This window comes from Lepidochelys olivacea (genome assembly GCF_965140295.1).
Source record: "Lepidochelys olivacea isolate rLepOli2 genome assembly, chromosome: 6".
Taxonomy (NCBI): domain Eukaryota; kingdom Metazoa; phylum Chordata; order Testudines; family Cheloniidae; genus Lepidochelys; species Lepidochelys olivacea.
The window spans coordinates 19,830,662-19,858,271 of record NC_140416.1 but is presented as its reverse complement, the minus strand read 5'-3'; the positions used below and the strand labels follow the sequence as shown (position 1 = coordinate 19,858,271).

Here is a 27,610-nt window from a genome sequence, read left to right as displayed (position 1 = left end):
CAGACTTAGAAAGAAGCATATTAAAGCTTCTGCTGTCTCAGAAAATAATCCTTATCAGATTTTTAGCCTTTTTATTAGTTTCATGAAATGCACAGCAACAATGCTGCTGGCTATATTTGAAAGTCAGAAGAACTAAAAACACTGTTCTCCCCCTCAAATATTTGAACTTAATGTATACTCCTTGCATACAATATTTTGTGTATCCACAGATGCAGATGGTTGAGGTGGGATGCATAAGGCTTGAAAAATCCATTCTCCTGGAGGTTGAGAATTTCCTTAATTGCTAAATCTAAGCTTTCATTATTTTTTAAAATTAAGTTTCTAGTCCTTCAGTTTATTTTCTGTTCTGGCTGCAAAGAGCCTTTCTATTCACAAAATCCTCTTATACAGCTCAAGTGCCTGAGCATTTTCTGTCCAAAGCTGTAGCAGAGTGGAAAGTGATCAGAATTTCATTAATCTTCACTGCTGCTGTTCAGAACTGTAGGAAGGGATGAGGGTGACAGCCTACTCTGGAAATGGAGTATGGTACTAAGGTTGGTGGGGAGTAGTGGAAAGTAGGAGGTGGAACACAGTGTAGAGAAATAAGGAACTGAAAAGAAGATAATGCACCAAGATCTGCCACAGGAAATATTTATGCCAGGAAGAGTACAAAAGCAAATGCAGGTGAGGTTATTAACTTATATTAAATAGAAATTTGATTGAGCATGTTGTGCTTAAAAGGAATGCAGTAGGAAGGTACTTTACTTAAAGGGGCATAGCAGCACACTAGTAGGACTAGTAGGCTTAGTCCTTGGGCTAAGGTGTCAGGTTCATTTCTCAAGGTTGTTGATGCACATTCAAGCCAGATGAAAAAGTGGCGTTAATAGTTGTAGGGTGGTCTAGGTGAAATTCTCTCTGAACAGAAAGCAACAAATAAAATGTTGTTGGAGTCATGTCATTGCTGGTTTGTTTAACCAAACTGAGCAAGGGGTAGGTGAAATCCCTTGGCCAAATATTAGTCTCAAAAGACTTTTCATCACAATGGGGTTGGAATAAAGTTGCATGAGGTCTGAAGTACTCTGACTTCCATTCATGTCCATGAGAGTTTACGTGCCAGCCATTTCAGTGGACTCAGCCCTTTAGGGCATGACTACCCTGCAGTTAGGCACCTGCAGCTGGCCTGTGCCAGCTGACTCAGGCTTGTGCGGCTTGGACTAAGGGGCTGTTTAATTGTGGTGTAGATGCTCGGTCTGGAGGCTGAACTCCACGAGAGGGAGGGTCCGAGAGCTTGGGCTCGAGCCCGAGCTTGAACATCTACACTACAATTAAACAGCCCCTTAGCCCAAGCCCGGTGAGTCTGATTCAACTAGCACAAGCTAGACATGAGTTTTTAATTGCAGCATAGGCATACCCTTAGTCACTAATTGCTGTTCAAGTCTAAGATGATGTCAAAGTGTACAGTAAATAGGGTGGATTGATTTAAATCACGAAGTGAAAGGCTTCAATTTAAATAATTGACTTTAGTCAACTTTTCCATTTGTACTGCAGTTATTTTCTAAAGAAAGTTGCGTTCTTGTTGATTGACATAACAATTAAAGCATGTTGCTTTACAACTAAATAGAGCCTTTACACTAGATTTGGTACATCTTTTTGTTAATTGGGAGGTTACACTATAATTATATGCAGTTATTTAAGCAATTTAATCTTAATGTTTTCAATGTATTAAATTGTACATTTTTAGTATGTTAGAAAATAGTGAATGGTCTATTGCTTATTTATTAGATAATTAACCTTTTGCTCATGATTTGTGTCAAGTTGTATTAGTATGGTAACTGGTAACTTAACTGGTAACTTTGTGTCAAGCTGTATTAGTATGGTAACTTAAACACACAAAACAGCACATTACACTGATTTATATTCAAACAAGCCCTTAATAAAGTACGCCATCTATTGTGCCATATTTATAAGGCTAGACCTCAAAAGTTAGATTTTTTTTTCCCCCTGAGTCTTTTTTACATAGAAAAACATCCTTTAACTCAATTTTTTTGATAGAGGTTCATGGATTTTAGCATATTTATTTTGTATTTAAATATTTTAAGAGATTATAAATAAGTTTAGGTCTTAGATATATTTTGTATTAAATTCAGAATTCATTTTAAACAGGCTTATTTTTAAAAAGAATCATTCATTATTTAAATAACAAAATCTAATTTAAATAAAAACATTTTTTTTATTTTGTCAGAAAAAAATCAATTTTTATCCACCCTGACAATAAAGCAAAGTATTAAACTGAGCCAAATTTATAAAGGGACCCAAACATAAAATACCATACTGAGTGGTCTGTGTCCAGCTGATGCTCAGAAATTGCTCTTTTGACAGTGAGTTCTTTTCAGTGTAACTAGTCCTATCACTGTGTTTGCAGGTATTCACTCATGAGAAAAGAAAAACCGATTTTACTGTGTTTACCCAGGGGACGTGCTGCAAGGTGCTATGCATTTACTCAACTTTTGTAGGATTGGGTTCATAATTTAAGTGTTGTGTGGTGTGAGCACAATGACTTCTAAAGTTGTCATAAAAATTGCATGGCATTTTAAAACTCAGTAAATCGCTCATCCCCATTCATTATGACATATTGCCTGAGAGCTACATGATGTTTTCACCCAGAACTTAAGCAGCCTTTATGCCCAGGAGCAATTGAGTCTAATTAACTGAGGTATGGTTGACAGTGAGATGGAAAAATAAATACATTATTTCAAAAGAAGCTTTTTATATGCTTTCAGTGAACATATGTTGCCGCCTCCCCTAAACTTCAAAAGATTGTTAATTTATCTTTAGAAAGTAGTTTACATCCTTCTGGGAATATTGGGCTAAAACTGGCACCAGCTGCAATATTTTAAAAAAAACCCCTTACATTGCTATTGATACAATAATACATTTAGTTTTTTGTTTCACATCGAACACAGTAAAACAACAGCTCATGTTTTGAGATGAGATGTCCTCGTGATTCAGGGAAACTTTAATGTGCTAATAGGAAAAACTAATGACATGTAGTCAAGTGTATGCTTGAGAAGTTTGGTGTCGGGCAGGAGAACAGGAATGGGCAGTGACTGCTGGAATTTGTGGCTGCCAGTGACATGGGGTGATCACGGACTCACACTTCTGTCACCTAAAGGTTCACAAGCAGACCTGGTACAGCCCAGATGGTTTCACTGGGACTGTTATTCGTCATGCCCTCATTAACAATTACATTGCTCAATGGTCATGGATGTACAAGTTTGTAGAGGTGCTGAATTTGACATTGGACATAAATTTCTGCCAGCAAAAGTGTGCCTCTTACTTTAAAGACAATCAGTTAATGGGCTGAAATTAGTTAAATTCAACCAGATATCTTTCTGTTCTGAGCTGTTGAAGGCTATCAAAGCATCAGAGACTGAAGGCACTCTCCTTCTCTCATCTGATGAAGAATGGCGTTTTCAGATCAACTGTGCTGACTGTTGTCAGTTCAGTGAGGGGACCTCAGCCCTTCAAACATCAACTCTGGATCAGCGAGGAGATGCTTACTGCAGTTAGAGCTAAGTTAAAAACAAGGCTACCATTTGAGTCTTTGAATTGTTTGTTGAATGCAAAAGCAAAGGCTGAATGGCTTGGATTGCGGACATCATCAAGTCATCATGTAAGAAAGACAGGGAATCCTGGTGGTTGACTTTGGCAGTCAGTTTAGACCAAGATGCTGCCAGGTGCAGTCTCCATACCCACTGTTCAACTTTATGGTGGTTGTGGGGGAAGGTGGCCCCAACTTGTCCAGTAAAGAATTTGAATGTCAGCAACAGCAAGAATCTTCAGGATCAGTTGGAAAGATCATTTCAAGATACTCCTCAATTGTTGATCACCTGCAGTCCCTTTTCCATTTGAAGAGGTATAGGAAGTTTCCACAATTTCCTGGTGCAAGTGCTAGAGGAGCCAACTAAGGGGGGAGCTTTTCTTGACCTGCTGCTCACAAACTGGGAAGAATTAGTGGGGGAAGCAAAAGTGGATGGGAATCGGGGAGGCAGTGACCATGAGTTGGTTGAGTTCAGGATACTGACACAGAGAAGAGAGGTAAGCAGCAGAATATGGACCCTGGACTTCAGGAAAGCAGACTTCGACTCCCTCAGGGAACTGATGGGGAGGATCCCCTGGGGGAATAACATGAAGGGAAAAGGAGTCCAGGAGAGCTGGCTGTATTTTAAAGAATCCTTATTGAGGTTACAGGGACAAACCATCCCGATGTGTCGAAAGAACAGTAAATATGGCAGGTGACCAGCTTGGCTTAACGGTGAAATCCTTGCAGATCTTAAACATAAATAAAGAAGCTTACAAGAAGTGGAAGATTGGACAAATGACCAGGGAAGAGTATAAAAATATTGCTCGGGCATGTAGGAATGAAATCAGGAGGGCCAAATCGCACCTGGAGCTGCAGCTAGGAAGAGATGTTAAGAGTAACAAGAAGGGTTTCTTTAGGTATGTTGGCAACAAGAAGAAAGCCAAGGAAAGTGTGGGCCCCTTACTGAATGAGGGAGGCAACCTAGTGACAGAGGATGTGGAAAAAGCTAATGTACTCAATGCTTTTTTTTGCCTCTGTCTTCACGAGCAAGGTCAGCTCCCAGACTGCTGCGCTGGGCATCACAGCATGGGGAGTAGGTGGCCAGCCCTCTGTGGAGAAAGAAGTGGTTAGGGACTATTTAGAAAAGCTGGACGTGCAAAAGTCCATGGGGCCGGACGCGTTGCATCCGAGAGTGCTAAAGGAATTGGCGGCTGTGATTGCAGAGCCATTGGCCATTATCTTTGAAAACTCATGGCGATCGGGGGAAGTCCCGGATGACTGGAAAAAGGCTAGCGTAGTGCCCATCTTTAAAAAAGGGAAGGAGGAGGATCCTGGGAACTACAGGCCAGTCAGTCTCACCTCAGTCCCCGGAAAAATCATGGATCAGGTCCTCAAGGAATCAATCCTGAAGCACTTGCATGAGAGGAAAGTGATCAGGAACAGCCAGCATGGATTCACCAAGGGAAGGTCAAGCCTGACTAATCTAATTGCCTTCTATGATGAGATTACTGGTTCTGTGGATGAAGGGAAAGCAGTGGATGTATTGTTTCTTGACTTTAGCAAAGCTTTTGATCCGGTCTCCCACAGTATTCTTGTCAGCAAGTTAAAGAAGTATGGGCTGGATGAATGCACTATAAGGTGGGTAGAAAGTTGGCTAGATTGTTGGGCTCAACGGGTAGTGATCAATGGCTCCATGTCTAGTTGGCAGCCGGTATCAAGTGGAGTGCCCCAAGGGTCGGTCCTGGGGCTGGTTTTGTTCAATATCTTCATAAATGATCTGGAGGATGGTGTGGATTGCACTCTCAGCAAATTTGCGGATGATATTAAACGAGGAGGAGTGGAGATATGCTGTAGGGCAGGGATAGGATACAGAGGGACCTAGAGAAATTGGAGGATTGGGCCAAAAGAAATCTGATGAGGTTCAATAAGCATAAGTGCAGGGTCCTGCACTTAGGACGGAAGAACCCAATGCACCACTACAGACTAGGGACCGAATGGCTAGGCAGCAGTTCTGCGGAAAAGGACCTAGGGGTGACAGTGGACGAGAAGCTGGATATGAGTCAACAGTGTGCCCTTGTTGCCAAGAAGGCCAATGGCATTTTGGGATGTATAAGTAGGGGCATAGCCAGCAGATCGAGGGACGTGATCATTCCCCCTCTATTCGACATTGGTGAGGCCTCATCTGGAGTACTGTGTCCAGTTTTGGGCCCCGCACTACAAGAAGGATGTGGATAAATTGGAGAGAGTCCATTGAAGGGCAACAAAAATGATTAGGGGTCTGGAACACGTGACTTATGAGGAGAGGCTGAGGGAACTGGGCTTGTTTAGTCTGCAGAAGAGAAGAATGAGGGGGGATTTGATAGCTGCTTTCAACTATCTGAGAGGTGGTTCCAAAGAGGATGGTTCTAGACTATTCTCAGTGGTAGAAGAGGACAGGACAAGGAGTAATGGTCTCAAGTTGCAGTGGGGGAGGTTTAGGTTGGATATTAGGAAAAACTTCTTCACTAGGAGGGTGGTGAAGCACGGGAATGCGTTACCTAGGGAGGTGGTAGAATCTCCTTCCTTAGAGGTATTTAAGGTCAGGCTTGACAAAGCTCTGGCTGGGATGATTTAGTTGGGGATTGGTCCTACTTTGAGCAGGGGGTTGGACTAGATGACCTCCTGAGGTCCCTTCCAACCCTGATATTCTATGACTCTATGATAAGTTCCAGTAGAGCCACCTTCCTTCAACCAAGAAGAGGTCTGGATTGCAGTCCATAAATTTAAGACTGGGATGATACCAGGGGTTTGTGACATTACTCCTGAGATGCTGAAGACAGGTGAGAATATTATTGCATCATGGCTGCATATGCTGTTCCAGATATCTGGCACACAAATATCATCCCCAGCGACCGGAAGATGGGTGTTTATTCTGCCTCTGTTCAAAACTGTTGATAGGCCGAATATATAAGTATAAAGGTATTACACTGTTGTCGATCCCAGGGAAAGTCTTCGCTTCTGTGTTAATATCTCAAACAACAATGCACTTCATGGCAAAGGTCTGGGTACTCAGTGCAGCTTGATATCTGGTGGTTCCACAAAGATCTTTACCTTGAGGCTACTTTTTTTAGAAAATGATTGAGTTTGATAAATGGGCAAAGTATATTTTATAGATTTTTCATTAGGCCTTTGCTTCAGTGCATGGAACATGTTTGTGGGATCTAATGAGGTGACTCGGTGTCCTTAGGAAGATAGTGTTATTTGCAGAAGAGCTCCATAATGGAACAGAAAGCTGGGTTTGAGTCAGTGGCAGATACAAATCTTGCTTTCCTGTTTCCATGGAAGTTTTTGCAAGTCTGTGTTCTGTCATCATTGTTATTCAATATCTCCATTGACTGGTTGATGGATAAGCTTGAGCATGCAGCTCTTGGTGGTGTAGAGCTTTGAGATCTTGAATACACGTTGACTTGTTGGCTCAGTTTGGTGAATCCCTGCAGCTGATGGCTGATCTGGTTGTGGATGAAGTAACGCCCATTGGTCTGGCTACTAGTCCAGATAAAACTAAGTCCTAGACATTGCCATCAGGCAGCCTCCAGCTCCAGATTACAGTCAGCTCAGTATTCACCTGTCTGGATGGGACGCCAAGCAGGTGGCAACTGTCAAATATTTGGGCGGCATTCTACACTTGTATAACAGTAATATTGTGATCTTCTGAATTATGAGTATAGGTACGTTTTGACTTTATAGCTATCATCACTGATGCAGAAATAGCTTAATGTTTATTAATACATAGCACCGAGGTATGCACAACTGTAGGCAGCTAAAATCTGCTCTGTGCTGAAGTGCTTATTCCACTAAGCATAGGGAGAGATGAAGGATACGGGATGAGTCTGGGAAAGATGAGACCTAAATAAAATAGGTTGATGAGGTTACTTTTTCCATTCTTGTGGTTGGTACCGTTTCACATTTTTACAAGTCTCGTTTTTAAACTTTATTTTTATTAGTTGCAGAAGTGAGGGTCATTTGAGGTGAGTTGCAAAATGGATAGGTTATGATTCTGGTAATTGCTTCAGAGTAACTGTCCTTGGTAAATGTGTAATAACCTATTAAAGGAACGGTAATAACACAGGGCCAAACATCAAGTTATAAACACTCCCATCATCCTCACTGGATTTCTTCCTCTATATAAAAAGTTAGTGTAGCCCTGCTGCTGATCAGACTTGTGCTTGATAACCTTATTCTAATAGCTACTGTTATTGTGGATATCTGAACAAAGGCACTAAGCTGAATCTGTGTTTCTCTTGCATGCTGCTCAGACCAGTGACTGCCCTTGTTTGCTGCTGTTTGTCGGGCTGCCAACTCATTGCGGCATGGGAATGACTGCAGACACTGGAGGTTCGACGTATTTTGTATGGATTCTTTAGAGGAGCTCAGAAACAAATCTATTCTTGGAGATCAATGGCTTTCAGACTATGCCTTGCTATTTAAAATTAATGTAACTATCATCAGGCTGCACTTCCAAATACTGACGCTGGTGTAAATGTCGACACGGCTTTGAATTCCTATTAGATAAGTTCTCAATGCCTTTTATTAAGACAGTGAGCAAATCTGTAGGTCAGTTGACCTGGTACAGACCAATATCTGAAATTTATGCTTTCTCAAGCCTAACTTTTGCAGGTTTCCTGATTCTGAACCAACTGCTGTAGGGGAAATAGATACCTTTTGGAATGATACTGGACAGTTTTATGCAAAAAAAAAAAAAAAAAAAAAAAGGGACTCATTAATCTTTGTAAGGAGGAGTAAATCCTACATTTGGCATGTTAGTGTTTTCAAATCAGATTCATATGCTTTGAGATACAAGCTTACCCTGTGTAAAGCTTTGCTTTTGGAGTATGGCTTGCCTGGGCAGTGAGCCCTGGCATCAAGGGTGTTGGAATAGTTTTGGAAATTTGAGAAACTAATGGAAGAGGAGCAGATGTTCATTCTGTGTAATCTTTCTTAATTAACTTATCAAAAGGGATGGAGGCAAAGGAGTTGAAGAGAGCTGGACCCTTAAAATGGGTTAAGGCGATACAGTAAGGAGTGGAGAAAGAAACTTTCCAAACCAGTAGTCATGCCCTTTATTTGTGATCATATGTGAATCTTTTTAAGCTGGTTGACCAGCCCTGGATACAAATTTCAAATTATTCACAAAATACTAGCATTGGTAGTGGCAGTCCAGTATGCCCTGCCTACATGCCTCAACCTTGACCCGGATTACTCTCCTGTCGTGGGAAGAGGATGACAGCTCCAGGCCCATTCAGTCCTTGATGTCTGCTGACTAACATTTACATACTTTTTATTCAGGACATGACATTGTTGGCAAACTCCCTACTTCTTGACTTCTTTTTCTGGTTTAGACCAGATGGGCCACAGGTAATGACTTTGGCTTTTGGAAAAGTGTGTTGACACTGCACAGCAGGAGCAGATCATGTGCTCATTTCTGTTTGGAGAGCAAGTACTGCAAAAGCAACAGCTGGGATGGAGGGGGGATATGTATCAAGGAAAAATGCCAGCCCTCACTGATCTGCATAAATTTAATTTGGTACATAAGTACTATGTTGTTTCCAGATCAAAATGCAGTAAGTCTTTACTTGTCAGCTTGTCAGCTGTTAAAATTCCCCAGTGATCTGAAGCACTCTTGCCTTGTGAACTGTCCTCTGACAACACTCTTACTTTATGAATCTTCAGCTCTTGCATTTGACATTCCCAACTGGCTTGTTATGTTAGTTTTCTAAATTGGCACACTCTTCTGTTCCAAGAAGTGAGTCAGGAGGTTCTTGCCTTCAAAAAATTTAAAATACTTGAATAGTTTAAAAAGCCTAGAATGCTAATCCACGGCAAGTGGAGAAAATTGGGCATACATAGTAGGATGTGTGTTAGTGTGACAGCAAGTGTGTTGATATTGCAAATCTAGGCATCCTTAGTGAACAACTGGTAAATAGCACTTTGGGTCTCTGAAGAAATCTGAATGTTAGTCTCCTGTTCTGGAGTAACTGAAGCTGTGGCTAAAGCAGCTGAAGGTATTGAAACTACAGGGTAGACACTTTAACTTTTCTGCTTCTGAATTTAAACCACCATATATTTTGAACTATAGCTCAGCCTATATGATGTCTGTTGGTGTGAACCTCAAAGAAATCGCTCGCTTTACTTGTATGGCTTTCCTTTCATCTGTATGTCAAGCTGCTGTTGTCTTAGAGTAGAGATAATACCTTCCTTGGATGATTTATAATTTGTTCAGCATATTGGGATCCCAATTCCAATTTGTGGCTTCCATAATATGTTTGCTACTAACTATAGGACAAATCAACCAATGCCTCCAGGCCAAGTACTTTTTCCATGCCTTTAGTATTGTAAGCTGTGTGAGCAATTTCCATACATGTGTATGTACATAATTTAAAGTACACACTTTAAGATGTTGTCTTTTTAAGAAGCATTTTCCTGGTCAGAACCTCACTCTCTTGCTGTTATTCAAAAGTTGATTGATTTTTGGAATGTAGTTTTTACAGTTTAAAATTTAAAGGGCCTTAAAACTGCATAAGTAGCTTGAATTTTTTTTCCAGTGTAAGCTGATCAGTTTTAGGTTGCTTCAAACATAATGTAGGGGGAACAATATATGGAGGCTGGCAAGGACATGAGTTAAGCTTGTCCATTCCTGAGCAAGCTCGTAGAGAAGCTACTCAAAGGACAATTTCAAGCTCATCTCATGGAAGCTAGTATTCTAGACCCTGCACCCTCTGGATTCACATCAGGACATGGAACTGAAACTGCTTTAGTGGCACTAGTGCATGATTTCCTGCTGTTGATGGGTAGAGGGCAGACATCCATTTTCATCCTCCTGGAACTAGAGGCATTCAATATAATTGACCATGAGATACTGCTCTCTCACCTGAGAGAGGTGTCAGGGGTCCTGGGTAATGTGCTAAAATGGTATGACTTCTTCCTGGAGGGGATGTGCTCAAAGAGTAGTGATAGGGAAGATACACGTCCACAACTAGACCCTTGTGGAGTACCACAAGGATCAGTTCTCTCTTCTGTCATATTCAGCATCTACGTGTAACCACTGGGTGAAATTATAAGACAACATGGACTGAAGTGCCAGCAATACATAGATGACACAGCTCTACTTACCACATATTATCAAGATATTTCAGTGCTTGGACAAGATCAGCTCATGGATAAGGAATGACTGGTTGAAGATATACCCAAGGAAGACGGTGATGGACAGGGAAAAGCATTTGATGCTCTCCAAACTTACGAAAAGTGCCCCTGGAATTTTGCTCTGTTCCACCTTTTGCTGCTCTCTTTCATGGTAGCAATCATCTTGTCCAGCAGGGTCTTTGATGTAAAGGCTCTGACAGCTAGTCCATCTTATACTCTTTCAGAAAAACAAGGCTTTTTTTGCACTTCATCCAAAGCTTCTGACTTTCATCTGAAGTCAGTTTCTCTGCCTGTTTTCTTATCAAATTCCATAACTACCTTGGGGAGGTCATGCTATGTATACAAACACAGGAGCTGTTGGCTACTATTCAGAAAGAACAAAGCCTTTCTGAAAATGTTAGGTTCTGTAACTGTGTGTGCTTGGACACACAATGCCTATTGAATTGTTCTCTGGAGACAATAGTCCAAAACGGCTATTGTGTGTGGTAAATAATTCCCTCTTTTGCCCATTTCAATCCTGATTTTTGGAAGCTTGGGACTGGAAATACAGTTAATGTAAATATTACTATAGACCTGACACCAGCCGAAGTCAGTTGGTTACACACACATACTATGCAAACAGTAAATTCCTAGTTTATACAGACAGGTTTAATTATTTGTATTACTGTATTGCATAGGAGCCTTAGCCATGGACCAGGACCCCATTGTGCTCGGTGCTGTATAAACACAGAACAAAAAGATGTCCCCACTGATAGATATGTGAAACATTAAAAGCATCTCAGTATAAATAATTAGTTCAAATCTATGCTGCAGACTGTGCAAAGCTCAGTTTTCAGGTAGTGACTGTTATGCATTTTAAACTGTTATAGAGAAAAGGAAGAGTTTATAATACAAAGGGTGCCTGGTATAGATATCTATTTCAGTGCAAGATTTAAATGTTCCTTATTGTTGGTATTACTGTTTTAATATACATGGTTAGTTGCAGTGCGGGTTTTTATCATTGAATAAATTGCTAAGTTAACATTTCAGGTATTAATATATATGCATGTCAGAATCTTTTTTCCATATTACGGGAATTTCCTCAAGAATAATAAGAAAGGGGAAAAAAAAAAAAGGCGTGCATGTTCCTAGACCCAGACAGTTTAGCACTTGTGTTTCTTTTATTTATTGGCAATTCACTCTGAAACTATATCAGTTTTGCCTCTGTTTTCAGATATCAATTTCCTGATATCATGGATCTCTCCCTCTTTTAGGCACTTTTGTGACTTACTTGTACATATTCTCCTGTGGCCCTGGGTCTGACTTAATCTTCAGTTAATACTGTTAGCTTGTGCAAACTACCCAGTTAGTGAGATGATATATTGAGCTATACTATCCAACCGAATAATTGCCATGGGATTTTCAAGCAATTCTGTGAAGATCTTTCATCGCAGGTGCTGCCCAAGGAGGGGGAGGGGCTGTATTAATTTAGATGGAATAGGTGGGCCAAAGGTGTTAACCCAATAATGTTTAATGTCCAACCTTAAACAGTGTTAAAGAAGGTTTGGGATTTGATATACCGAGAGCTCAGTCTGCTTAGTATCATGGCAAAGACACCATTAAAAATCCTTTTAACCTTTTATTGAAGATAAAGAAAAGAAGAAAAGACAGTTGAATCATTTGAAATGTAAAGTCTTAGGGCTTTCATTTTAACTACATCCCTTATTCCCTTTCCCCGTTAGATGGAGAGAGTTCTATAAGGGGAAAAGCCCCTTGTGTGATCATCTCTTGGATGGCAGAAGAGGAAAAGAGAAGAAATGAGATGGAATGGGTTGGAGCAGTTGTTGTTAAAGTCCGTTTAATCCCAGGTGGTGGCTGGGAGTCAGCTGTAGCTGGTAGGGGTGGCGAAGTCATCTGGGACCTCCTATTTGATCTGGCCTGGTCTGGACTGGATGTCTCTCAGGATCAAGATGATGAAGACCCAGGGTCCCAGAAGACAGTGGGGGTTGGCAGGTATGATGGTGAAGCTTGCTCCAATAGTCAATTTTTCTCCCCAAACACTCTTTAAGGACCCATAAAGGAAATGTAATAGCCCATCTCCTCATTATTTTGTCCACCAATTAGGCCTTTTTTCTGACACACCATTTCTGGTTCACTGATTTCTGGTTTCACACTTTTCTTGTTTACCTGGCATGATCTTAACATAGTTCTTGAGTTATATCAGTAGGCCTTTTTGTTTGGACTTATTCAGTCTTTTCATCTCTTTCATACCTTTTCCCATCAACATTTATTATAAATTATGTGATGTCTTATGAAGTTATAATTTGTTCAAGTACTTCTTTTTTTTTTTTTTTAAACCGTTGAGCCCGCTATTAGGGTAATAGTCTCAGTTATCACAATGATGTGGCAGGTTCTTTTCCTTGCTGGCACCCCCCCTGTTGACAGCTAGTCCGGTTCTGCAGTGGTCTTCTCCTTCTCTGGCTCAGCCATCTGGCCAGGTAACGCATTGAGCTCTGTCCCTTTCAGGGTATATAAACAGTCCAGCAATGGGTAGCCCTTTAGTTAAAGTGAGGGGCATATAGGTCAGGGTCTTAGGATCTTGACTCTTCTGTCTTCAGGGCCTTATCTATCTAGATTGCTCATATCATGGTTAGATTTCTGTCTTTGGTGCTCCTAGGGTTTGGTGGGGGAACCTGGGCTCAGCCCTTCACTGGGTTCTGATCCAGGGCCCAGTGGTTAGCACGCTGGAGTGCAGGAAGTAGCGGCTTTACTGCTGCCTCTCTGGATCACTTCCTACCAGTCCCCTCTTTTCACAATAGATCAAGACTGTTAATAACTGGAATCAAAGATGAAGTCTCAGACTTCCTGAGAGTGACAGATTTCTTCCCTTTGGGTTTGGTAACGTTACTACACGGCCAGGCCTCAGGCAGCAGGAGTGCCTGCAGTGCTCCTTTCTAGGAACTCAGCATGTAGGTCAGTTCACCTCGATTGTCTGCTGCCCTACTGAGCTGGCCTGTTCTTCTTCTGAGCTCCTCCTTCTCCAAGTTGTGCATGCTTTGCAGGCGTCGTGGTTGGGGCTGCTTGGGCCCAGAACAGCTGCTTAACTTTTTCCTTACAGATGTGGGGTTGTATATACCCATCATAAGTTCCTACTCATTAGATCTGGAAGGAAAGCTTTTTGTGTTTCCATTAGAATCCCCCCTCCCGCCCGCTTTTGTGATGAACTCTTGCAGATATACTGTCTCTTACTGAAGGTAGGCTTTTAGGTCGTTTGAGCAAAAATGGCTTGGCAATCAGGCAATTTGACAAAAACAAGGTTTTGTATTTGCGGGTGGGGGGAATACATGCGTGTTCACATGTGTGTAAAAAATAAAAATGGCACTAGCAGAAGTGGGGTCGTGACCGAAGCTTAGGAAGAGGTCTTGCAGGTATCAAACCCAGGGGCTTGGGAAAGGGAGGACAACAGTGTTCCCGAATTGCCAGTGTAATAGTGAGGAGAGTGTTCCGGGGTGGTTCGAGAGCTGGAGGGGACCACAATGGAGGGAGCTATAGCTGAGCTGTGGTGACTGAGCTGGCCTTCGGGAATTGTCTCTGTGTGCAAATTGGCTTACTGCTGTTTAAGATGAGCAGTACTCGTGTATGCAGAGGTGTAAATAAGTGTAAGTAATATACACTACTCTAGACTCAGAATCACTGATTTCTCCAGCAACAAAATGACTTGCTGCAAATCTCCAAAATGACTTCTCAAAAGAGCAACAGTTTTCTTTTTTTCCCATGCTCGGTGCCTGTAGAGCTGTAATGGCTGGAGGCAGGCAGTTTTAATATGGCATGGCAAAATAGCCCTCATTGAAACCCCTTGAGTATTCTGGTGAAAATGTAGCTTTGACGTGTATGCAGTGAGATTTCCAACCCCAGAATCAGTCTCTGAATTCTTGTATGGTTTTCAGCACTTACCAAAGATATGAGCAAAGGGAGGCTGTATCGCAAAATGCACAACAACTTATTTGAATATTAAGCATGCATGTTTTCTGAGGCAGGGCTCTACTGGAGCCTTGACATGTTATGTGCATGCTGAAGGAGAGACTTCATCTGGCCTGTGCACATGTATGCAGGAAGGTATAGCACGAGCATTTTCCCTTCCACCCTTACATGTAGGAATGAACAACAGTCTCAGTTCTTGTGCCCATCTGAGTTCAAAAACTGCATGGCCCAAAAGGGAGGGTGCCTGTAGCCTTGGCCTTGCACCCCTTAGCACTGGCAAGGAGAGCAGGAGATGCTGCTGCACTTCTTTAAAGTCCCCATCAACCTACATATAACTCAGAACTCACTGTGTATTGTTTGCTTTTATCTCTCTGGAAGTCTTCCCTTTGTGCACCCTGACTCAGCATGTCTATGTGCTTTCCTGACAGCAAGAACTATGTCAGTAATTATCATTCATGGTTCTTTACTGCAGTGTCCTGTCAAGGCCATGGCATTGACCTGGCTGCTACATCCAATGCTATCACAAGCACAGATTACTTATATTTCAAAAAGTTGCTTTACTAGGCAACAAGTGCTTCAGGGAGCTGTTATCCCTGCCCTTGACTTGGTGAGCCAGAATTTGACACTTCTGCTTATTGTTGCAGCTACATTTACCAAAATGACTGCTGCCACCAGGATTCTTTCTAGGAAATAAAATATCTGAGCCATTGTATATCTTATTTGTGTATTTGGCTAGCATTAGCCATGTCTACATTCGTGTGACCCAAAAGGTAGAAATTTCAATGAAAGCAGCCAACCTCTACTCCTTAAAAATAAAGGAGAACCGATTGAATGTAAGAATAAAAAGGGATCTTGAAACCACTGACCATGAGCAAATTGAATTCTGTGCATTGAGATCACAAAATTCAATAGTACAATGGTGTTAAATTTCAGGGAACCTAAGTTTGAGGAAATATGAAATCCAGTAAGGAAGATCTGATGTGGGGAGAAATCGGGGGGTTATACAAGATATGACAATTAAGCCATTACTGAGTAGATGACGTCTGAAATAGAAGCATAGTGAATAAGGAGCCAGCAGTCTCCTTCATGAAGGAGTGTTCAAAGACCAGAGGATAGAGAAAAAGCCCTGTACTGTAAATGGAAAAGAGATGAGGTAACCAAACAAGAACATAGTTTAAACTTGCAGACAAAAGCCAAATGAGTTATAGGAAGCTTTGTATTTACCTTGCCTCATTTGCAGAGTAAGTATAATGAGACAACAAATGGCAGAGAAAGTAGGTCCATTTAAAAGTAAATGAAAGTGGATTGAATGGCTGATATGCTCAAATATTTTTTCTATTTTTCAACAAGAAATATGTTATCAGTGGTCATGAAGTGAGAACCTTGTAAAAAATACTTACCAATAAAGCCCAGATGGGTTTTTTTGGAATATCTGAACATAAACTATTTTAAAACTCCAGATGATATGCATCCTAGGATACTGAAGAAATTGCTGTAGCAAATGTACTGTACCACTGTCAATTACTTCTAAAGTGACAAAAAACTGGAGAGGGACCATAAGATGGGAGAAAAACAAATATAAAGGGGAACTTTGAACAAGTAATCCTGGCAATAGCCATTTCGTAAGTCTAGCCTCCTTTTCCTAGTAAAGGAACAAATTCCAAATTTTGCGGAGGTTAATAGAACCATGAGCAAGAAGCATCATGAGATTAAAGAATAACTCTAAACAAACTTGGTTGTGATAGAAATTTAAAAAGTGGTGAGTGGTAGATGCATTGTAATATGATTTTAAAAGAACTATTGACAGTACCTCAAAACTTGGTACTCAGTTCATACAGGTTTTGATATAAATGCTGACCTGTGAATAAAAAAGTGCCATAAACAAAGTTATGATAAATGGCAGAATAACAAGTTGGTAGAAGTAGGAATTGGAGTAATGCAAGAGACGTTTAAGACAGCTGTTAAATATCAGATATGTCTTCAGTAGAACATGTTAATTTGAAGTTGACAGTAAATGAAGAGTATTTGATAACACCACTGAGCACTGAAAATAAGCTATTTAATGGGAAGGGAAACATGGAAATCAGTAATGCTAAAGACTTTACTGAATTTCAGAATCATATTTAGCTTTAGAATTAACATGGACAGCAGAATAGCAAAAATGGGCCATGCAGTTTTGGACTGCATATGCAGATATATTATAAGAAATAGGTGATTTCTTTCTGTAGGGTTGTGATATGATTGCATATGGAATGCTATGCTTAGTTCTGGACTCATCAGAAAAATACTGACAAATTTGAGGGAGTTTCTAGAAACAGGTAGCGTGGCCTGGGGGATTGAAGGGAAATAACTATTTTACCCTGAATCTATAGCTTGTCTGAGCAATGACCAAGTGGGGATGTAAACTTATATATTTAAATGTGTGAACCATAGCAAGTTAAAGGAATTACTTAGCCTAATAAAAAGTGATATAGTTAGGAGTGGGATGTAATGAATAAGCAAATAAAGATAGGCTAAATATCAAAGGAAAATTTTCTGCAATGAACTTCCAGTCAGCCAATGCCTTTGGCACGGTGTGTGCGTTCAAATTAAATCTAGATTGGATGGCTGTTTCCAAAACTGGATGCCTGGAATTTGTTGGTGTTGAATAGGATTTTAGAGATAATTGCATTGAACAGTTGATTACTTAAAGAATCAAGTGGGACTGCCCGAATGTGTCTGAGTAGAATATTAAGGAAACTGAGCCTCATTTGTTTGTGGGAGAGGGGAGAAAAGCCCAGATGCAAATGTATGTCATGCCTGCTTTTTAGAATGGAGTAAAAGGATTTGACACGGCCTGACATGTAAAAGGAACACTTCCCCCTCCTCTTTTGTAGGTACTTTCTCTTGATACTGAATTATGTCATTTATAGAGGATATTGCATAATTACCATATGTTTGCACACATTAAGAACTGATTTCTATTTTTATCTTCCTTATGGAAGATCACATTTCTCTCACATTCAGTGCTTCATTTCACACTTCTTTTAAAAAGAATGCATATTTGTTTAGGCCCCAAATTGCACAGTCACCTTTTTAACTGTACTGAGGTAAGCTCAGGGGGCAAAGTTAATTCCACACAAAGAACTTCTTGAGACATTGTTCTGTTAAATATTCTGATTTTTTCCTAATGTGTGCTTGCACATCTAGCTTCTCCCCCTTAATAGTTGCACTTCTGTGAACAGATCAAGTCACCTTCAGTCAACTGAGAATTTAATGACGAGCTGCCTCCAGTATGCACATTACATATTTCTGATAAATGGTGATGGGGGTCACTGCAACTGCACTGACTCTAATACGTGCTTAATATTCAAAGCCTAGATGAAAGACAGGCTTTTGGCTAAAACACAGGATTGCAAGTCCCTTGATTCTCATGGCCTTGCTATGTATCATCAGGCAAGTCTCTTGGCCCTCTGTATATCAATTTCCTCAGCTGCGTACTAGGGGAAATTTCTGCCTTGGAGTGGAGTGTAGGATTAACTTAAATTTTGAAGTGATTTGAGATCCTCAGCTGAAAGGCACATTAGCAGCACAGAGCTTGTGTAGCCTAACCAGAAGAAGGCTGAGGGGAGAGATGATTGCTCTCTATAAATACATTAGAGGGATAAATACCAGGGAAGGAGAGGAGTTTAAGGTAAGCGCCGATGTGGACACAAGAACAAATGGATATCAACTGGCCATTAACAAGTTTAGGCTTCAAATTAGGTAAAGGTTTCTAAGCATCAGACAAGTGAAGTTCTGGAACAGCCTTCTCAGCGGAGCTGTGGGGGCAAAAAACCCAACTGGCTTCAGGACAGAGCTTGATAAGTTTACAGAGATGATGGTATGATAAGACTGCCTACAATGGCGTGGAGCCGATTTGCGACTGCTAGCAGCAGATATCTCCAATGGCTGGTGATGAGACACTAAATGTGGAGGGTTCTGAGTTACTACAGAGAATTCTTTTCTGGTTTCTGGCTGTTGGGTCTTGCCCACATGCTCAGGTCTAACCAATTGTCATATTTAGGGTTGGGAAGGAATTTTCTCCTGGGTCAGGTTGGCAGAGACCCTGGGAGTTTTTCACTTTCCTCTGCAGCACAGGGCATGGGTCACTTGCCTGTTTAAACTAGTCTAAATGGCGGATTCTCTTTAACTTGTAGTCTTTAAATGGTGATGTGAGGACTTCAGTAACTCATCCAGAGGTTAGGGGTCTATTACAGGAGTGGGTGGGTGAAGTTCTGTAGTCTGTGACGTGCAGGAGGTCAGAATGGATGATCATAATGGTCCCTTCTGGCCTTAAAGTCTGAGCATCTATCCTCAAGTATCAATTCTTTTCGAATTCTAAAAATTATTACATTTTTAATTTTATTTTTTTAAAATTAATCTAAAAATTAAAATTAGAATTCTATCCTCAAGTATCAATTCTTTTACTGAGAACATTTCTGAAAGGCCCTGCATTGGGCAAAATGACTCCCTCCAACCGCCCAGCTGAGGGGTTTCGCAAATTGTTTGTGCAGAATTGATTGACTACTGTTGAATTGAAAGTGTTAGATGTTTACACCCTCTGTTGATGTAGCATGTTTCTATAGGCCTTTGTTCCTGGCCAATCGTCCTTTCTTATGGAACGCCGCCTCACACAGAGGTGTTGGCAGTGGGGATCAAACCTGGGGTCTCTGGAGCTAAATGCGTGAGCTGCTACTGCATGAACTAAAAGACAAGCTCATCAATTTTTAGCTGTCTAGCCACCGCCAGAGGGGAACAGAGCACCGCTTCCAGCATGCGGAGGGTTACACTTATTTGAAACAGTTCAGTTACAAGCCTCTGTGTGTGAGACGATGACAGTGTTTTGTATGTCTTTTCCCCATTCCTTGGCAGTTGATTTGAAAAAGGGAGAGGGGGGTAAGTTGCATCACTGAGTTTCATTAAAGTATTACCCTGCTTAATCTACCAAGCAATGCAACATACCATAAAAATCTAATGCTTGCTATAATTACTCCTTATGATTCCCCCCCAGAAATAATCAGAATCAATTTACAGAAAATGCATTTTGCTGGGGTTGAGGAAGGAAAACTGTTTTGCCTACAGGCATTCAGGTAACCATGACATTGTAACAAAGACACTCTGTTTGATTTATTCTTGTAGAAAGTTTGTGATTTAAATTTGCAATAAAATGGCAGGTAGATCACGGTTGAGAAAACTGAGGCTCACACATGGGTATCAGAAGAGGAGATCGGGTTTTTAATTTGTGCTTGAAGCCTTGGGGAGAAGAAGAGAAGGACTCCTTAATGTGGCAACTAAATTATTGGTTCTTGGAACACGAGGCTGCCATAGCATATATCAAAACAAACCAGTTGCAAACATGTTTATCTATACTGAAAGTAAATAATCTGATTCTAATATGTGCTTTGTCAGATCAAAAGTGACCTGACTGACAAATATCATTCATACTCAGTCCACGTATGTCAACGTGCGCACATGGAAAATGACTGTTCCACACCACTTCTTAATTTCTGCTTCATTAACTTTTTGCCAGAGTGATGGAGCCAGGAGTTCGTTTTATTTGCAGCATTTCTCGATAAAGGATAGTAGTAACATTTTTTGCCCTAATAAGTGTGTTCCTATAAAGCTATTGGTCAGGAAAAATTGTGAACTCTGAAATATATTCCCTCTAATTCCTTTAATGGGAATTACGTTCACTACATTTTGTCCGTGGGTGACACACAGAATAGCAGTACACATGTTTGCAAGTACATAACTTTGCTCTTTTCTGTTAAGTAAAATGGAGTTTGTAGCAACCCACGCACATTGTTCTTTGTAGAATTCCTCTCCGTGTTTAGCTCTGCTTTAGGAGGGAGTGAGCTGTTTCTCCTTTTCTCTCTCTGTCTCTCCCCCAGCTCTCCCAGATCCCTATGGCTGGGGACATAGGTGTTCTTTCCAATGTCTTCTCCCATACCTGTCCCCTCTTTGGGGTATGTTTTTATCAAGGCTGTCTTATATTTCCTGGGGAGAGTGGTAGGAAGAGGCATAATGCTACTTTAACTTGCCCTCATGTTATGACCATTGCTCTTTGAAGAAATTTCAAAGAGTACCGAGTGAGTATGTCCCAATTTACCTAAAAAGAAAACAGAAGAAATTCAGGGGCCTCTAAATGTCCAGAACTAACCAAATACATGAAGTTGGGTTGGAGACTTGACACTTGGTTATATAAGTAAGGGTCATTCCAAAAATAACAAAAAAGCCTGAAAGATTTTTGTTGGTTTTGGAAGAGAAATTTGTTAAATTCATCCCTGCAGTAGAGAAACTCATGCATTGGTCCTTGAAGTCAAGAAAATTCAAGGCAGGCATTTATAGAATAGTATTGTGCCATTTTTTTTCCCTCTACCAACTCAGTTTAACCTGAATTCCAGGTTTCACTAATCTTCCAGGAAACAAACCACTCCTCTTTATTCATTCTCTCCCTTTGTCACACTCTCCAGATTTTAGATTCCCATCCTCCTTCATGTAGGATCATGGGTCATTGCTTAAAGTCAGTAGTTGGAGGAAAATGGCTAAATTTTAATAAGGGAATTCATTCATCCCCTTATATAGGCTTGTACAAAAATACTAGATCTCACAGGAAAAACAGTCTTTTGGATCTCTAAGCTATACATCTTGCTAAATGGTGTCAAACTGCTTGACCTCGATAAATTAAATCTCAGAATTGAGTAATTGCAACACCTTCTCAGAGTTAAAGTAATCCTTATTTCTCTTAGTGCAGCACTTATATCCAACCTCAAAGCAAGTGTACATACCCCCATTTATTGCTGAAAGCACCCCCTTTGTTGTCATTCCATTATTTGGGACTTTGTGGTTTTATTAGCAGTGGGTAAAAAGAAACAAAATGGGCTTACCATGTTGAAAAAATAGTTACCTTGGCACAGCGAAGACTTCTTTTGCCCCTTCCTATACATGAATATGAGGGGAGGGCATTTTCTCAAGAAGTTATGTTTCATGTTTTTGTAGGAACAGCTCAATTCATTTATTTATAAATCTGTTTTATTTTTCAAAACAGCTTAGCATTTTAAATGTAAATAGCAACTTTAAAAACAATTAATTGCTTGGCTTGTCAAAGACTATTAGTGTATTGGTTCAGTCCAATATTACGTGAAGAAATTTGATTAGAACATAGTTTTTATATTAATTATATTTATCTTGCAAATATATCTTTAAAAGTATATTATGAATGTCCAGTTCTTTAACACTTTCCCATAAGCAGTGCAGTAGTACTCAATATCTTGTCTTAAAGATTCATTTTAAGAACGTCACCCGAGGTGTCTTGCTGCAATCCCAAAATGAAAGTTTTGTGCTATGTGATAAAAGTGAATTAAATTTAATTCTTCAAATCTAGGAGAGAAAGCAACCCAAAGTATGTTATACTTTCTTTTTTGTTTGTTTGTTTGTTGAAAGGACCAACCAGCTGGGAATGTTCACAAAGAAAGAATTTGATCAATTGGCCCCAGTAATGGACAGCTTCAGTCTCATGACATATGACTATTCAACACCACAGCGGTAAGGATCCATGGCTGGGCACAGATAACCAGAAATTAGTTGTCAGTTATGTAGCTGTGAAAACTACAGCCTTGGCTGATTACAGGAAGAGTGGATAGTTTGTTCCAACTACACCAGATAGGGCTTTTAGGTTAGCAGTTAGGATTATGGATGAAGGCTGAGACTTTCAAAGATGTCTAAGATTAGGATACTTTATTCTAATTAACTTTAATGGAAATTGGATGTCCAGATCTCTTAAAGGGTTTTGAACCTCAGCTCAAGAGTTTGTTTGCTAGTAACTGGACATCAGTTTCTTCTATGTAAGATGATCTTTGCTTTGCTTCCAGACCCTAGTTGGTGCAGTTTCAAAACCCATGATGGGATGAATGTACAAGTGTACTTTCATTCTGTGGAAAAATGGTACTGTGCACAACTGATGTTTGTACTTGCCTAATTTCGTCTTAGAGTAGACTCTAGCATTTCGGAAATTGTTTTTAAATGCTATACTAAAGACTTTCATTCCCACTGGCCATGCTTGACTTCAAACTTAACTTCCTGCTAAAAATATGCTTCTGAAGCTCCTGATAAATTTACAGTATATAGCTGAAATTTGGTTTCCCAAGGTCAGTATTGAGGTGAATTAGTAACATCTCCCTGCCATTAGGAATATCATACCATTCACTTGTACTAATCTGCAGCACTCCTAAGGGACTTTTGTTGTATCTAGTATTTTAGCATTTTGATAACCTCTAGACAGGTTTGTGTTTGGTGCTTGTTTTTCCACCCAAATGTTTAAAAGAAGCTTGTCTTTATTTTTGGAAAAGCGTTTATATAGTCCCTCACTCCCAAAACTTCCCACATCCTGCCTCTACTACTCCTCTTTCTCAGTTTCCACCACTCATTCTCAAAAATCCACTCCTAAAGCCCTAGAATAATAATAAAAAAATAGCTGGGAATGAGAACTGAGATTTGAACATATTTCTTTTACATTCTCTTTGCTGAAACATGTTCCAGTCCCAGCCACATATGCAGCTGGTTTCTTATGGCTACACAATCAGATGAAAAATAGTGACAAAACGGGAAGCTTGTCAAAGAGACCCCGGCAGTTCTTGCTTAGAATCTCCAACTGCTATTTACTCGTAGCTGGCAATGGAACACAATACTGCTAAGACTGTATTCTTAAAATGTTTAATGTTGCATCATTATCATCTATATATACTAAGTGAATAGACACTTTCAAGATAGAGAATCTAGCAAGCGATAAATTATTAGTTGAATAAACAAAGCCTTAAAAACAGCATTAAAGAATTGCACAAGTTTGATCTTGAGCTTGGTATCAAAATCAAACAGCTATAAGATACCATTTTAATCTGAGGTGGAATTTTGGTGGAACAGCAACTTTGGTTTTAAGCAGTGTTATGGAGACATTTTGAGTCAGTTCTTTAACTGATGCATACAGTTACTTAAATCTGCTGTTGCTGCAGTGCAGCTGCTCTTTCTTCACAAGTTTCAGAGTAACCCGTGTTAGTCTGTATTCGCAAAAAGAAAAGGAGGACTTGTGGCACCTTGGAGACTAACAAATTTATTTGAGCATAAGCTTTCATGAGCTACAGCATGCATCCGATGAAGTGAGCTGTAGCTCACGAAAGCTTATGCTCAAATAAATTGGTTAGTCTCTAAGGTGCCACAAGTACTCATTGTCTTTTTTCTTCACAGGGAGTCACTTCTTTTAGAGTCTGTAATAACACCTGTCATGTCCATTATTAAAAGAAATGTGATTTTATAGTAGTACCTTATCTTGAGACAGGATTTTTTGACTGGTTTTAACCTTGTATTCTGAATTTCCTTGGATAGGTCTTATCTAGGCTTGGGAGGATTAGTTTTTTTAAAAATTGGTAAATGTAAGTAAGCATCAATTTTACTGTACATGCACAAACCAATGAAAAATACTTCCATTGGTGATCAAAATTTACAGCTAGACAAAGTAAGAAAAATGCTCCTTGAGAACTTATTAGAGTTTGATTTAAGGCTATGTACTTTGTATATTTCAACATACGATGTTGAAAATGAGTGTTTTACTGGATATAAAGCTTTAAATATTTGAATTTCTACATCAACTATCATTAAATAATTGTCTGACTCCCTATAATTTCCTGCAACTGTGAAATTTAAATCGATGAAATTAGGAAAAAAATGATTAAAAATAAACATTGGTATCTGTTGAAATTATTAAAAAAAAAAATCAAATTCTGCCACACCCAGTCTTAACATATGAACTATAGGACACTGCACCCATTTTGACACTACACCATTACCTTTAAAGATGAACAACTCATAATTTTTAGCAAAGTATTTTCTTTGCTAAAAGAACAGTATGCTTACTATTTTGATTTTATTCTTAATTGTACAGATATCCAAAACACTTTGAGGTAGATAGTCACCAGAGGGTGAAAGCCTCTGTTCACAAGACTGGAATATGTTGTTCCTTATGTTAGGCTACTGAGTCTTGGTGCACATGATGACAGTCAGTCTGTGTGGTCCAATTGTTCATTTTACAAACATGGCTTTTCCTTATGATGCCATTGCCCATCCAGATAATTCTGCATTTATTACCACAAGGTAGGAATGTTAAGCAACAGTGGATTAAATCCTGCTCACCAATTGTTGACTCCTTGTGTGAGTAAAATGAACAGGATTAGGTCCAGTGTGTTAAATGTTGCAACGTAACAGCAAATGTCAGAATGGTATACTAAACAATTCAAGGCACTGAGGATTTTGAATTCTCTTGTGGACATTATCCGAAGCCCAGTGAAGTGGAAAAATGCTAGGTGGAAGCCTTCTCTTCTGACTTATGTGAGATGTTTCTTTGCCTTTTTGTGCTAGGAAGGGATCATAATGTCATCTGAAAATCAGGTTGTGTGCTTTGTGCATCAAGCTAGAGTTCAGACTACAAGCGGCTGCCCATTTAGCCTTTGTAATTTTTTCATGTGCCATAGTTCACTCATCAAGTTATAATTAGTTCAAGAATACAAAGCTGCTGTTATCTGAAAATAAACACTTACTGTTTCTGACATCCTGTTTATTCTATTGCTGACTCAACAGGCCTGGCCCAAACTCCCCTCTTCCCTGGGTACGGGCCTGTGTTCAGGTGCTTGATCCTGAATCCAAATGGAGGAGTAAAATTCTGCTGGGGCTGAATTTCTATGGCATGGACTATTCAGCACTGGGTGCCTCTGGAGAGCCTATCCTTGGTAACAGGTAAAATGTCTACAGATGGTGAACTTTTATTTAAAGTTGATGTCTTTCACAGTTTTAATAATTAGTGTTTAGAAATACTGACTTGCAATCATAATGGCAGTGGCAAAAATGATCAAGGCTTTAAATTAAGTTGTAGCTTCAAGAAATTCTCTCATCAGCCATAGAAAATAGAATAGGGACTTCGTATGCAAAGGGACTGGCTTGTGTTTTTGGAAGCCAGAAATTCTGTTAAAATGTTCAGAAGCATTGTTTTCCCTTTTGCTTTTTCAGCTTCTGAAATTATCTGTTAAACTAATTTCAGTATTCGTTTTACAGCCAGAATATGCCGCCACAATACAGTTGCTTTCGTAAGTGGTGTTTCAAAGAAAAAGATACAAAAAGTTGCCTTTATTTCTCTTTATCAGCTTATTCTCAAGGCAACTTTACCAAACATAACCTGGAACTCCAATTTGGTTTTTAGAAGAAAATGGCTGTTCCAATTTTGGGTGATACCGACACATAATTAGCCATTTGTCCTCTTTCCAAAATACAGTATAGATATAGCTGGCTGAGCCAGAGAAGGAACAAAATACCAGTGATTTTTGGCAGGTAAATAAACTTTGTTCAGCAGTTTTGTATGCAAGTATAAGAATCTGAAGCACAAAGTACAATTCTCATTTTCAACTGTAGGCCAGATGTGTTAGTTAACCAGTGCACCCAGGATAATTATTATTGCTTGTCCATTAAGCAGTAAAATACAACTTAGCTGGGCAAATATTTCTAAACTGAGGGTCTGATTTTCTGTCTTGGCCTTCATTTGTGCAGACATTTGTTGCCCACATGAATTGCTCCCACAGTTTCCTTATCTGCCCTTTATTCATGCCTTTTTCTGGCAGTATGTTATAGTGCAAAATTGTAGATGCATTTCATTGCAGGTGATGAATCATTCCTGATTCTAGCTGAATAATGGGGGCCTGAATGACATTGACTAAGGGATGGGGAAGAAGAAACAGTTACCTGGAACAGAAGCTTATATATTAAAGGATTCTGCTGTGGGTAGCAAAATGACATGAGCTCTGTGTAGATCGAAAGCTTGTCTCTCTCCCCACCAGAAGCTGGTCCAATAAAAGATATTACCTTGCCCACCTCGTCTACAGTAAATCTATCATATTGCAATAGTAAAATGTGCAGTACTGGTTTTGCAGAAACAATCCTACGGTGTTGAAGCACTTCTGTATTTTCTAGATTTACTCTAGTAATTAATATAATTAATATAGTTTCCATTACAATACTTGACGTATAGAAACCTACGAATATAGGTATACTATCTTCTGGCTTTTATGATACTGCACTGTCTGTAGTGAAGTTTCCAATAATAACTATACTGTATATCTATATAGTATCTACTTTTATAGTGTATTCTATAGTATGTTATGGGACCCAATCATGCTGTCTTTGAGTTAGTGGCAAAAAAACCCGCTTCTAGTTAAGTGGTATAGAAAATTACTATATCTGTTTCCAATAGAGGATACATTTAGAGATGTAAGGGAGTTCGCAGTGAATACTATGCAGTTAAAGTAGTTATTAAGCAGGGGAATGGTCCTTCTGCCATTGAAGTCAGTGGCAGTGCATAGTATTGTCATATTTCAGTTAGCAAAAGTAATTGGAAACAACAGTCTAGATAATTTTTTTTTAACTTAGTAGGCTTTCAGTTTTAAACAATTGCTTCTGTTCATGTATGCAGCTTTGTAATTGGTGCTTCTGCTTTATTTAATAAAAAACAGATTCACGGTTTAAGCTAATTTTTTTCCAGGGTTGTATTTTGAGGATGCATAGTTAAATTCTGGAATCTCAGCTATAAACACTTAGAAGTTGAATCTGGATCTATTATTGAAAAGTACACTGACTGATGATCTTCTACAATGAAGTTAATTTTATTTATTTTAACTGGTAATAAACTGTTCGTAAAGGAAGCTCCAGCACTTGCGTGTCTGTGAAAATCATTAATCGCACAACCAGTGGGAGTGCTGTATTTGTTGACTTGGGGGTGTCTTGAATCTGCAGGCCAATATGGGAAATTGGTACACAGCATCTGATACATATACATGAACCCTCACTGCTTGCAGC

At 39.7% G+C, this 27,610-nt stretch overlaps 1 protein-coding gene across 4 annotated transcripts in view; it reads left to right on the top strand.

The window, feature by feature from the left end:
• The window catches only part of CHID1 (chitinase domain containing 1), a 265,467-nt gene that overhangs the window by 98,395 nt on the left and 139,462 nt on the right, over positions 1–27,610 (top strand). For 3 of the 4 annotated variants that reach the window (XM_084632252.1, XM_084632250.1, XM_084632251.1), the window contains exons 9-10: positions 22,166–22,267; positions 25,349–25,504. In XM_084632252.1, the coding sequence (XP_084488378.1) occupies positions 22,166–22,267; positions 25,349–25,504 (258 nt within the window). The remainder of the gene's footprint in view (positions 1–22,165; positions 22,268–25,348; positions 25,505–27,610) is intronic. The other variant, XM_084632253.1, reaches the window with a different exon arrangement.